This window comes from Arvicanthis niloticus, chromosome 2, assembly GCF_011762505.2.
Source record: "Arvicanthis niloticus isolate mArvNil1 chromosome 2, mArvNil1.pat.X, whole genome shotgun sequence".
Lineage (NCBI taxonomy): Eukaryota > Metazoa > Chordata > Mammalia > Rodentia > Muridae > Arvicanthis > Arvicanthis niloticus.
Window position 1 is genome coordinate 44,642,367 of NC_047659.1, and position 13,914 is coordinate 44,656,280.

At 40.4% G+C, this 13,914-nt stretch overlaps 1 protein-coding gene across 2 annotated transcripts in view; it reads left to right on the plus strand.

The window, feature by feature from the left end:
• The window catches only part of Cers6 (ceramide synthase 6), a 248,062-nt gene that overhangs the window by 227,448 nt on the left and 6,700 nt on the right, over positions 1-13,914 (plus strand). The window contains exons 9-10 of one of the 2 annotated variants that reach the window (XM_034494978.2): positions 11,561-11,717; positions 12,295-12,318. In XM_034494978.2, coding sequence (XP_034350869.1) covers positions 11,561-11,717; positions 12,295-12,318 — 181 coding nt within the window. The remainder of the gene's footprint in view (positions 1-11,560; positions 11,718-12,294; positions 12,319-13,914) is intronic. The other variant, XM_034494979.2, reaches the window with a different exon arrangement.

The window sequence follows — 13,914 nt, forward strand, 5'->3', positions numbered from 1 at the left end:
AGCTGAGGAGCTGTCACAGTGTCCTGTAGCACTGTGTGCATGTGGTGGCATGTGGTGACCTGTGAGCTCAGAACCAATGCTATATAGTACAGTCACGTGATGAATCCCAGGCAAACACAGACAGAGACATCTCATATTCATTACACACTTGCTTTTGGTTTTTTGGGAGTTTTAGGGGATCTTTTGTTTTTGTTTTGTTTTGTTTTGTTTTGTCTTTTCACATTCAATTAGTTACAAGCCCTCAAATGGTGTCATGACTCACAAGTTAAGAAGCTGTGATATATTATACAGACTTCAAAATCATGTGTCTATTTATCAATTAACAAAGAAGATTTTTTAAGATAAAAATATAGACCACCTATTGTATCCCTAAGTCTATCTCTTGGTGTGACATCTGACAATCAGGGCAAGAGCACAGATGGAATTTAGACATATGGTGCATGTCTAAATTCAAAATGAATTTAGATACGCACCGTATGTCTAAATACTTACACTGTTTCTCAGACTGTCAAATACAATCAGTGTTCCTAAGATCTTTTTCCTCTTGACCAATGTGTTGACTATTAAGAAAAAAATGACGTCACTTCAAATTAATGCAACCATTGGCTCACCTCTTTGCCCACCAGTGTAACTGCATTCCTGAGAAGGCTTTCAAAATAGATTAAGGCATAGTCCAATACTCAAGAGTTTACAAACAAGTGCAAGAAAACCAGACAGGCACATTAATATTGAGGTAGAATGTCTTAAATATGAGCAAGGGCTTGTACTGACCCGGAGAACAAAAAGTATCCATAAGGATTTGTACAGCTCAACAGGGGTCCACACGCCTGTATTCAGTATGGAAACACCGCTTGGCATCTCTTTACGAAAGTTTGAACTCATCGTGCAAAACAAAGCATCTAGGATGACTTGGAAGTGGATCTGTAGGTGGACTGAATTATGACAGGGTGTGTCTTGTGGTATTAAGTTACATATTCCAGGCCACAGTCTTGCACATAGATATAAAGTTAGATACAGTAACATCATAAACATCTATCTTTGATAGCTTCTGGTTTTGTTAGGTTGAACAGCAGTAGGAGAGGACTATGAACTCTCGAGTTCTAGGGCCTGGCAAGCCTTCTACATTCCTTGCTGCCTTGCTAATGTGAAAGCTGGAGATGCCCTGACAAGGAGCCTGGTGGGATTAGCAATTGCACCACAGTTAAGTTATGGAGCTTGCTAGGGAGCCTTGGAGCTGTTTCAGTCTGCTTCAGCACCCTTCTGCAGAAGGCCACCCTGTGTCAGAGTGTAATGAAGCCAAGGGGTAGGAAAAGCTTTGCTCTTGTAAATAAAGCATTTCTCAAGTCCTCGAGTGCTTCACGAGCTCCTCCTAAATGCAACGCTGCACTTTGCTTCTTTGCATGCTTTCTTACTTTTACTCCTACAGAACAAAGCCTTTGCTTTCTTCTTGGCTTCCTTAGGCTGAGCTCAAAGTTTCACGAGTCACCTAAGAAAAATGAATCTGTCCACTGGGGAAGTTTTGCTTGGGGGAAACAATCAGACCATGGGAAATTTTAGGTAAACCTGGGAGGAGATGCCACGAAGCTTTTTATGTCTTTGCTTAAGAAGCTTTTAGTAATCACATTATCTTAGGCCTTTGCTTTGCAGACATGAAAACTGAAGTTTATAAAAGAATAGTAAGGCACCCAACTGGCAAGCACAAGATCTGAGCCTGGAACACAGTGTTTTGACTTCTACTTGAAACGTAATGTGCAAACTGTCAGCTCCTTTCTGAGTAAGCCCACATCTGCCCACACTCAAAACACGCCCATTACACTCTGCAGCAATTATTCCAATAGTTAGCACTACTTGAGTTATTTTTTCCAGAATGCTGTCTTTGTTACTCTTCAGTGCAGTTTTTCCTGTGTTGTTTTTCTTTCAAAGTCTTAAACCCTATAAGGGCATTTTTTTTTTTTTCATATCAAAATCTCTGTATTTATACTTCTAGAGTTTAGGGTTTAGTTATATTTTCCTGCTTGATTTCTGACTTACTCTGAAGGGTTAACTCTTTGTGTGTGTGTGTGTGTGTGTGTGTGTGTGTGTGTGTGTGTGTGTGTGTGTGTGTGTGTGTGTGTATTATATAATTACTGTATTTCTCTTGCCAAGGAAAAAGCAGTAAAGACTGTAAGGTATAGAACAGCTCTCAAGATGACAGTCCTGTGATACAGTTGATCTTGGTGGCAGCACTTCCAAGATTTTCAGAGATATTTCTCTAAGATAAAATATAAAGTTATGTCCTTGAAATCTTACATAAAATCAGAGAGAGAGAGAGAGAGAGAGAGAGAGAGAGAGAGAGAGAGAACACTGCCTATAAGTGTTCTTGTAGCCCAGATTAAAGGCAGTTGGCTCTTTCCTGGCCACACGACCTGCAGATGTTTGCCCAATGCTACCTCTCCTGGGTGGTGTGTTCTGGGAAGCCAGCCAATGTGACAATGGGCACACTAGAGCAGAGGATCATAAGACAGGTCAGAGTTTTTGTGTGGGTGCTGCCAAGTGAAACACCAGAAAGACCATGTGAAACACAGAGCCAAGAAACTGGAAGGATCAAGGGTCAGAGTCTCGGAACCACAGAGACATGATATGAGGCAAGAAGGAGCTAAGAACAGTGCGCCATCTTGACCTGCCAGCATGCTGGTTGAGTGAGCTTGGATCTCTTACAGGTCTGATACCATGTGTGCACTAGAGGATATATATGCTACATTACTTACGTAATACATGAGTGACATGTGTCCAGAGTTTGGAATATTTAGTGATTTCTCATCAACCTACTAATGATTGAGTAGCCCTTATCCAAACTGTTAGTGACTTGATGGTTCATAAATTTTATGGCTGAGCCTCTCTAATCTAAAAGTTCAGAATGCTCTAAAACCTGAAACTTTTTGTATGATGTTAGGGTCCAAAAAGAAAATTGATTTCTGAAATTGGATTTCAGAAATTCAAAATGGGTGGCCAACGTGTAGTTAACACACTGCATTAAGAAAGCATTTCCCGCCGAGCCTGGTGGCACATGCCTTTAATCCCGGCACTTGGGAGGCAGAGACAGGCGGATTTCTGAGTTCGAGCCAGCCTGGTCTATAGAGTGAGTTCCAGAACAGCCAGGACAACACAGAGAAACCCTGTCTGGGGAAAAAGAGAAAAAAGAAAAAAGAAAAGAAAGCAGCATTTCCCTCCTTGAAAGGGCCAGGACCTCTCACATCCAGCTCTCCATGAGGCCCCATGCTGGGGCCAACATGATACATGCAACACTCACATCATAAGTTTAAGACCCATGTAAATTATATTGCCAAGACCCTGTCTAAGAAAGAAGAGTGAAGGCGTGAGTCCCTGCAGTCTCTGCTCTTAGCTTTCCACATCTCTACAAGAGTAGACCTTATGTGCTTTTTTTCTTGAAGTTAACAATATCGGAGATACACATGGGCCTCGACCCTTCCAAAGAGAAAATCAAAGTAAGCAGCAGAGGGCTCACATGCCTGTTTTATGAGCTGAATTTAGAAAGAAGTCTTTGATTTTTTTTACATCGTCAATATTTCATATCCATGTCAAGGTGGTAGTGAAAGATATTACTTGATTGTCAGTAGGAGAGATAATTATTTTGAGATTTAAAGGTTAAAGGAATGGGCCAGGGTGGTGGAATCAATTAAATTAAACCCACTTTGGTCATTTAGGAACAAACTGGAATATGACTATTAGAAACCAGAGGATGAGACTAAGGCCTGTCTCTCTGGAAGCCAGAGAAAGCAGTAACAGGCAGAGGAGAGGTTCTGCCCACGTGCCAAGTAACAACCCATGGGCCACTGCCTCTGCTGTAGGATGGCGATGGCTTGGCTCTGAGCATAAACAATTGGTAAGGGGCTAGCACACAGCTAGGAGAACTGGGGAGCATGAGCTGAGCAGGAGGTGCCTGGGGTGGGGGCCTAGCACAGTACCCGAGGCCACCCAGATCTCAGCTCGCTCCACCTCCCAACCCCAACCTTGGCCATGTTATTTACATTCTCTGTGCTTCAGTGTCCTGTCTGAAAAATAGAGATAAGAATGCCCACTGTGGGAGGAAAATGAGTATTTACCCTAAAACCTTTTGTGAGAATTCAATAAATGACTGGATGTGCAATGCAGGAACCTGGTTTCAGACACAGCGTTTCAATGATTATTGACTCGTACACCTAGCAAGACTGGATGATGTATGTAACATATTTGACACTTTTAGCAATAGTAATTGCTCAGTAAAGGACTGTTAATAAGGAACATGGCAAAAGTCACCTTTCCCAACAGAGAAGGAACAGCAGACCACACAGGGTGAAAGCAGGCCCAACTCGATCATGCTGAAACACCCAGCATGGCTAAGAGGACTCGGGCATGGAGATGAGGAACACAGGGAGGAAAGTGGGTTGAGAAAAACCTCTGCTCCAGCCAGGAAGTCACCAGTTAGACTTCCTAAGCTGTGATACAAGACTGGTTTCTTCAGTCCAGCCAGGGAATGACAAAAGCAAAGTTTATTTGACTGACTGTCTCATCCGATGTCAGGATAGAGGCAGTACGTCTGTTTCCAAAGGCCAAGGTTCAAGTTCAGATTCCTGCCATGGATAAAGAAATCACATCCATGTTTGCCACAGACCGACAGGCAAGGGGGACAGTTATTCAAATGTGATCAGGCATCGGACGCCCAAGCTACCCTCCCAGGACAGCACTTGCTAACTACACCAGCAATGGAGACGCCCAAGTGTGAGTGGGCTGCCCTGTTGAAAGAAAGAAACAACACACATACCTTTCAGTACTGTTGAAATATTGAATGCCCAATCCAATTAAGATATAGTTTAGGCCTGGAGTTACTATGGGTGGGAAAGAGGGAACAAGAGAGAAAGAGACAGTCAGCCAGTCTTCAAATAGTGAATTACATATAATTCACTATTTGAAGTTCAATATAATTTTATAATTTATAATTCACTATTTGAAGTTCAATATAATTTTAAACGCCTGTTTGTTGGCATCCACTGTAACCAGCATAACATGCTAGTTAGGTAATTGGTAAAGTTTTGGTTAATTATGTTTTTATTTAGAAATCTCACACACATTTATGCCAGAGAACATACTATACACTGAGTTCTGTCTGGACACCTGATGTCAAAACCAGGCTGAAGTAAAGAAACTTAATGTTGACTGCAGGGACATTTCCCCTTTCAAAGTGTCTTTTCTAGCATGTGGCACTCTTTGGGACCATGCCCTGACTATGCCTCTGGTGAAGAAATCTCGACACTCTTTGGATGTTCATTGTGGGCCTAATTATTCTGTGGTTCTCAGGGGAGATTATTCCAGAAACACAAAACCCACATAGAACTCCTTGGTGGGAATAGGGAAGCAATGTTGCAGAGGATGCTGTCCACAGCTAGGAACCATAGTTTCATCCTTTTTGGTAAAACACCAACCAGCACTGGGACATAACCAGCAATAGAGTCCCTTCTTGGCATGTAGGAAGTCCTGGTTCAACCAGCACTAAAAAACAAATCTACCTGTAACCCATTTGTACAGTAAGACCTCCTGGGCTATCTTCTGTCATTTACATCACAGGAGTACTTAAAAAACATGATGGCTGACTAGACAAGAATTGCCTGTTTTTATCTACAGACAAATTACTGTCCAGAAAAGGACACACTTGCAGAATAGTCGACTGATTATATCTGCCTAGACAGAGTAATCAGCCCTTAATAATTCTGCATCACTAGGTCTGTCAGATGATCCTGGGCCAGAAGGCTGAAGAACAGATGCTCCAACGTTTTGAAGTAGAGCGAATGTCCAGGTGTTCAGAGGTCTCTATAAATTGGCTGAGTTTTAGAAGCTATGCTTTGTGCTTCCCACAATTATAGTTAACTCAGTCATTCTGGATTTCTGACGGGATTGAAAACTTATAGCTATTTACCTTAAGAGAAAAGATTTGAGTGGATGGTCGTCAGCTGACATTTATCCTAAAGCCAGGTTCAGAACTAAATGTTTTAGTTAGGATAGATGACAGAGGTGCTGGTTAGTCAACAAAAGGATGGACTGGGTATTAGGACTATCTTGTACCTCACTGGTACAAATTGGCATAATTATGCTCTAATTGTATTTTGAGAGAAAAGTTTCATTTTAACAGGAAGGTTGACATATAGGAGGAGCTAAGGTAGGAGGAGTACTGAGAGGAAGAAAAAGAGTAAGAAGAGGAGAAGAAGAGGGAGAGGAGAAGCTAGGTGATGAAAGAGAGAAAGAGGGGGGAGACAGGGAGGCAGATATTCATGTATCTCCACCAGTCAAAGATAGTTGTTATATCTAGGTTGGTCAGTGGGTTACACCTCTGATTGAACAATTCCAAACTTATAAAGCTTATGATTAACATTATTTTAAAAAAATGTAAAAATGCAAAAAGGAAAAGGGGGCATGGGATAGGGGTTTTCTAAGGGAGGGGGGAATGGGGAAAGGGGATGGCATCTGAAGTGTAAATAAAATACCTAAAAAAAAAAAAAAATGATGGCTGGTACTGAATATATGAATGTCTATATAAGTATATGCAATAAAGATAAAAAAACATAAATTCATACTTTGAAGTTACAACATGAATGAAATATATACCAGATATACATATGTATTTCATTATATTATAACTATTTCATTCATCTGTTGGAGGTGGTTCTTCGAGATGAGATGTCAGTGGCAATTTCTCTAACTCCTCCAGAATCCTGAGTTGAAGAGAGAAAGGGGAGTGATTTAAGCTGAATTGGTATTCTAGACACAAATGTAAACAGCCTTGCTTTATTAAAATAAGATTGCTCTGTAGCTGCTTCTCTCAACAACAAAAACGTTATAAACTCTTCTACAGAAATACATGCATTCTGCCACCACATTCTAATTCTTTGTTTTAATCAAAGTCAGATTTAAGGTGAAAGTGTCCATAAAAGGTAAGATTGGGCAGAAGTCACTCACTATAAGGCAATGTGGATTATATTCTTACAATTCATTAAGATCTATTAAAATAACATACCACAGTCAAGTTCTAAGTGGTCATTAGTGCACCTGCTTATCTCTAGGGAATTCGTTGGGCTCTTCCAAGCATCTGTGTCCAGGCAATCCGTGCAGTAAGAACGGAGCTCACACAAGAACCCCCTCATCTCCCAGTGACTGGTGGAACTTTTAGTAGGAAGGGTATCACCTAGAGATCAAGTGTTGTCTGTGTTTGATTTGGCCGAATAATCCCATGTGAGCATGCTCTGTGTGCTCCTGGTGCGCCACCTAGTGGTTAAGTGAGCCTAGCCTTAATGAAAAAAAAAAAATTAAAAGGTCTTTGCCTCTGCCTTATCTCCCAGTACTCTCACCAATAGAGGTTTGCTTTTACTGGAGAAGGAAAAATACCATTTTCCCAGACTCAGTACATTAAACAGAGACTATGTGGGGAAAACTCCCACTACCGCCACAGTAATTACAAAAACCAAAACTTGTTGATGCAAGTTGATAGTGTTCATATGTTCATTTTGTATGACACAGAGAACTTTCTCCTGTTGCATTTTATAGATGCAGGATTCACATTTATTGTGTCGTGCACAGACCTTCAGGATACAGGCCCCCCTCCCATGGACACATTTCTCAATTTTATGTATTTAGATCCCATGCAATCACTACCCAGGTGAGGACATGAAGGTTTCCAGTTTCCCATCTGCCTCCCACTTTCCCTGCCCTGAACAATCCTCCCTGGGAGGCAACTGTTCTCCTGGAATCTGTCACCAGGGGGTTTTAGTGACATCTTCACAGTATATATTTCTAGGCCTAACCTTTCAGAAAGAGTAAAATCCTGACATCATCCTTTAATAGTTTGTCCAAAAAAGGGAAGTTTGCTCATAACAGTCTAGATTTGCTGTTTTTCAGAATCCAGGTGTTGAAAATGGAAGCTGTTCTTTGGTGGCTTTCCTTACCAATCTCCTGTGGCACTAGGTAGATAGATAAATAAATAGATAGATAGATAGATAGATAGATAGATAGATAGATAGATAGATAGACAGACAGACAGACAGTATTTTCCTAGATGATAGTATTTTTATAGCTATAGATAGATAGATAGATAGATAGATAGATAGATAGATAGATAGATAGAATTTTCATAAATAGATACATAGATAGATACAAATTATTGTATTTTCCCAAGGGGCTCTGGGAGCATCCAAGTCAGTTTTCAGAGAAGTTGCATTATTTTTGAGTGGCACCTCTGAGACATCAGTCACAGTAAAGCTGATGCATTAATTTCTGAAACTAATGTGAGTGTCATGTCACCAGCCAGTGCTCTGACACGCTGCTCTAATTAAGCCATGTGCAGCACCAGTTCTGAGATGCTAATGGTGAGACAGGCTCCCAGTCTGCAGCTGAGAGTGCTACTTCATGCTGTGCAGAACCATGGAGTTGATGCGTCTGTATAGTGTCAAGAAACAGAGCTATAGTCAAAGTATTGCAATTATCCCAGACATTGCTCGTGCTTGCTTATTTAGTTGGTTGTTAAATAAACAGACATTCAGCAAACATCTGGAGAACATGTTAATTCCAGGAGTTCTGAATGCAGCTGGAAATAGAAAATGTAAGGTGCATAGATCCCTCCCTGACAGCCTTGGTGCTTAACTGTTTAGACCTAATGGTCCCTGATCTGCAAAGTGACATTTCAAGAGATGAGAGCCACTTAGCACAAACAAGGCAGCAGTGTCGACATCATCCCAATAAACTCTTTCTCAGAAATAACTTGTATTTTTAAAAGTTTTTGTCATGAGCTTGGAAAGTAGAAGAATGTAAATATATATATATGTATGTATGTATGTATAATTCCCTGAGCTACCAAAGAAAACCCACTTTGACTTTTTTTAACAGCTTTAAAGCACACTCTTACTTTCTCTGGCTTTCTCTCTCTCCCTCTCCCTCCCCCCCTTCTCCCCATGACTTTTTCTTCCATCAGTAGAAATACGGCCAGAGACATAAATTAGCCATAGTTGCTGACCCAAAGTGTGCAAGAGAGGTCTAAATACAAAATGTAGGATAGAAATAAGAATGTATTTGATACTTTGATTCACGTCATAATTTCTGGAATAGAGATGAAAATTAATTTGTTAGCTATTCTATATCAATGTTTTTTCATGGTTTGCTACTTTTAAAATACTTATAGATTGGTTTCATAAACTATTTGAAATAAAAATCTTTTTATTTCTTGCCATGTTGAATAATGGAAACCTCTAATAATAATGCTAAGGCTGACTTCCACGGTGTTTCTGTTTTTAAAGGAAGTCACTCTTGTTTGTTAAAATGCTCAAATGTTTATTAAAATTATAAGAAGTCCATTTTCAAAACTCAACAATGACCAGGTATGGAACATACGCATTTAATCCCAACACTCAGGAGGCAGAAGCAGGCAGATCTCTGTGAGTTCGAGGCCAGCCTGGTCCACAAAGCAAATCCAGGACAGCCTGGGCTTATATGGGGAAATCCTGTCTCAAAAACAAAAAAAAAAAGTAATAATAAATTAAAAAGTAATAAATAAACAAACAAAACACCCTCAACAATGGAGAACTGGACATTATCAAATGTCTTTGATGACATTGAAATAATTAGGTTTGTACCAATTTGGCCTATTAATATAACATATTAATAGATTTCCTTATGTTCATCCCAATATTAATGTATCAATATGTATAAAGTACAATACTACTTTGACTGAGTTTCTAAATTCAATCTCATGCTACTGCTCTGATTATTTTTGCATGTATGTTTATTCTGAATTGTTCTGTGGAGATAATTAGTACGACAAGATTAAAGATGAAACCGTAGACTCGATGCAGTCTGTAATGGGTTGTAGAAATTGCGAATGGAAACACGCTTAGGGTTATTGTGCATTCTTTTCCCCTTGACCTCTTGCCGCTGTGACAGTAAGTTTCCTTTTGTGAATTCATGAAGTGCTTTTTTTTTTTTTTTAAACCTCTCTGAAGGCACCCATCATACCATTTAAGTTCTTTCTGTATTTTCCTTCTGGCCTTGTGTAAGTGGACCCTGCCTTAACGTCAGGCACAGTCCAACCTCTTAGCCACTTGGTGCATGCCAGGTGTACCTGTATAGTCTGATTGGTCCCGAGCAAAATGCTGCTGCCCTTGTAGGTGATAGAAACGCAGCCCTCTGGCAACTGAGAGAAGGAAGGGTGGTCCACAAATCATGTGGGTAGAAGAGTGTCATGTGACTCTGTGACAGTGACGGGTCCAGATGACAAGTCAATCTGCAAGGACTTGCAAGTATCACAGGCTGACAGAAGAACCATGCTTCATGGCATCTGTCTGTCATGACCACCTGCTGCTTCTGATGACAAGTTATAGAGCCAATTGCTTGGTTGGTTTGTTTTCCTAACTCAAGTACGTATCCCAACATACTTTTAAAACTAAATACCTTCATTATACCCTAATAATTTTTGTTAGAAACAAATCTTCAAATACCTATATCAAGGCATCACTTTCAAAGGATGTCTTTCAATTGTCAGTTCTTTTCCAGGGGAACAATTAGAAATTTAGAGCCCTCCAATGTAACCCCATGTAGATAAAGCCTGGCTCTCTTGCATTTTCTAATCTCTGCTGTGCGAGGCATGTGGTCTTCACTGAACTAATGTTTTTAATGATCCACTTTATTTTCTTTGCAGTATAATATTGAGTTTTTGGTCTTCTCACTACAGAAAGCCAAAATCAACTTGAAAGACAATGCAGACCTTCTTAATGAGTTGTTAAGAGAATCAAATCCAAAAGATGAATGGAATTCATAGAGAAAGCCATGAATGGTGACAGTGAAGGGGACATTGGACAGATTCAGGGATTTCACTTTTGGTGGAAAGTGAAAAGATGTATGCTAGAACAGATGTTTGTGGGCCCAAACTCTAGAAGCAATATTTACCATAGGCAAAGGATGGAAACAAGCCAGTGTCTGCTGGTGGACAGATGTGTAAACAAAGTGTGGTGTGTACAAATGCTTGAGGAAAGAAATCCTCATATTTGATGCAAAATGGATAAACCTTAAGGATTCTGTGCTTGGGAGGAGCCAATAACCACTATTTTTTGATTCCACAAACAGACCCTAGAAGCTCAGCTTACAGAGGCCTCTGTAAAATAGAATAGAAATTGCTTCAGACAGAGAGGGTAAGGAGCTACAGTTTAATAGGTCCACAGTCTGAGTTTTGCAAGAGAGCCGAAGGTGGGTGGTGGTGATTGCTACACAATAATGTGGATTTACACAATGCCACTGAAGTGCACACTTGAAAAGTGACAGTTTTTAAAACAGTAAATGGGTTAAAAATACACCACCCAATATGGAGCAGTCAGGGCACAATAGCAACAGATGACTCCTCAGGAACTGCTTAACTTTCAGGCTGTGCCCCCAGGAAGGGAGGAGGCAGTTGGGGGAGACTGTTGACCTTGTGATCCCTCAAAATCAGTAGGACCTCTTTGAGAACAAAATGAAATGCTGTGTTCAGTAATGGTTTTCTTCTCCTCCTCAGGGTGTTGAATAGCACATTATTTGAAAGTTGGGAGATCGTCGGACCCTATCCTTCCTGGTGGGTTTTTAACCTGCTGCTCTTGTTACTACAAGGGTTGAACTGCTTCTGGTCTTACCTGGTTGTAAAAATAGCTTGCAAAACTGTTTCAAAAGGCAAGGTAAGCTAAAACTCACTCTCTCCAATACGTCCCAGAAATGTCAGAGTATTTCTGGCTCCTCTGAAGTCACTTGTTTCTGATTTCATCAAAATTGGTGCTATTTCTTCCCAAACCACCTTAAAACACAAACTGAATTATTTTCTTCCCATTTGTTCTTTTTAAAAATAGTTTCTCTGTTGGCTTTGTTGATGATGGTGCCCAATAACCTATATTTATAGTTTTACATTTAATGATGACATATTATTTATTGTGGATTTTTTTTTCTCTCTGTCTCTTTAAGCTTTTCTGATTATACTGAGCAGAAATTTAATTTAATAATGTATTTCCTTTCACTAAAAGGATTGCTAGGTGCCATGTGCACATTGGAGTAGTTCTTTCTCTCAAAGGAAGGAATAAATACATCTGTGACTTTTCCAACAAAACTTAATTCTCTGTTTTAAAATGGAATCAGAAGGCTGACTTAAATAAATCTCCCAGAGCCTCAGTCCCTTTGTCTCGGGCGGTGACATTTCCAGATCATTCTCCACACTGTTTTCTTACTCCATTGTTTGCTCTCTCCCTCCTGCCATCCTGGAAGGCTGGGAAGTGGAACCCATTACATGTAAGTTTCTCATCCTTTCTCTTCCTTCTGGGGTGACGCTTGCCTGCTGGAGGGTTGCTCAGGTGCTTTGTTCCAGGCATTTTTTTCCATCTAACCTATTGACACTACTGGGGGCTTTGTGGCAGTTGTGGATTCTATGATCTATGAAAGATATCAGGGAGAGTTTCATCACTGCCCTTTTGTGTGAGCATATAAACCTTGCTGATCCAGCAGGAGGGGACTTGCTTTACTCTGTTGGTACCTAACATGTTGGCTATGATGGAAACACTTCAGTGTGAAGTGAGAGAAACTAAACTAGTTGATCCATGCAGTGCAGAAAGGAGTCCTGGGCTACAGATGTCCTGATCTTCAGAAAACAGAGTTAGCACTTGACCCCTGTCCTCAGCGAGGTCCACAAAATCGGCTCCTTCCACAGGAGACATCTGAGCAACTTGGCATGATCTATAAAGCCAGCCCTCGGCATCACCACCTATATAAATCCTAAGTATTTTGACAAATTTGACAAATTAATTTCTTAGGAGATAAAGTTCATTTTTCCTGTGACTTCTTATTCTTCAAAATAAACACGTTCCTTTTTTTTTTTTTTTTTAAGTTTTTCGAGACAGGGTCTCTCTGTATACACATGGCTATCCTGGAACTGAGTTTGTAGACCAGGACAGCCTCCTAAATTCCCAGAGATCCATATGTCTGCTTCCTGCATGCTCAGATGAAAGGCATGCACCACCATGCCCAACCTGAACTCATGTTTCTTTTGAAAAGTTTCTTCTCATTCAGACACAGATTAAATCAGCATGCATAGTCCTGGGAGTATAACAGTAACTAAGGATGGAGGGTGCAATAGATTAAATTATTTTTGTATTTATGGCATTCTCATTTCCACCAGACCTGTCATTTTACCTCTAACTGTTATTCTGTCATCTTTATGAAGGAATGATCACTAATTACATTCCCCAGCCTTGACTTCAGGGCTTCTCCCCTGCCACTGATGCTCGAACCTAACACAGTAAGGTTACTCTTGTCCATGGGCTCTTCCTGTGGGTTATTCTGTGACATTCTAAATCCCCCCCCCCTTTTCTTTGACAGTATCATAATGATGGGATTTTTCTAATGTAATTTAGAATAAACTTACTAGGCATGCAAATTAATACTCTCTGCATTTGCAGTCCTACACTAGCACGTTAATTTGAAACTAATAGACTTAAAGATATAACGGAACTTCACATAAATACATAAATACTCATGCCTTTTAAGTTGAAATACTCTTATCCCCCAGTGATTTGTTGCCTCGGTATCTAAGTGTGTTGTTGGTTTGGTTTGGTTTTTGAGTGGTTTTTGTCAATATGAGCTCATTCTCACCTCAGAGGGCGTTGGGTGAGGCTCAGCTATGTGTGGTTTTTAGCCCATTGCTGGTTAGATTGGAACAGTAGTTTTCAGCTTTTACTGTCCCCCATCTCTACACACCTACAAATGACTATGTCCTGGCTGCCTAATGGCTTCACAGTAGTAGATTCCACAGCTCTCGAGTTGATGTGTTAGTCACACAGAGAGGATCTGATTTGAGAAGCCCTCAGTAACTCAGAAATACCATTGGGAAAC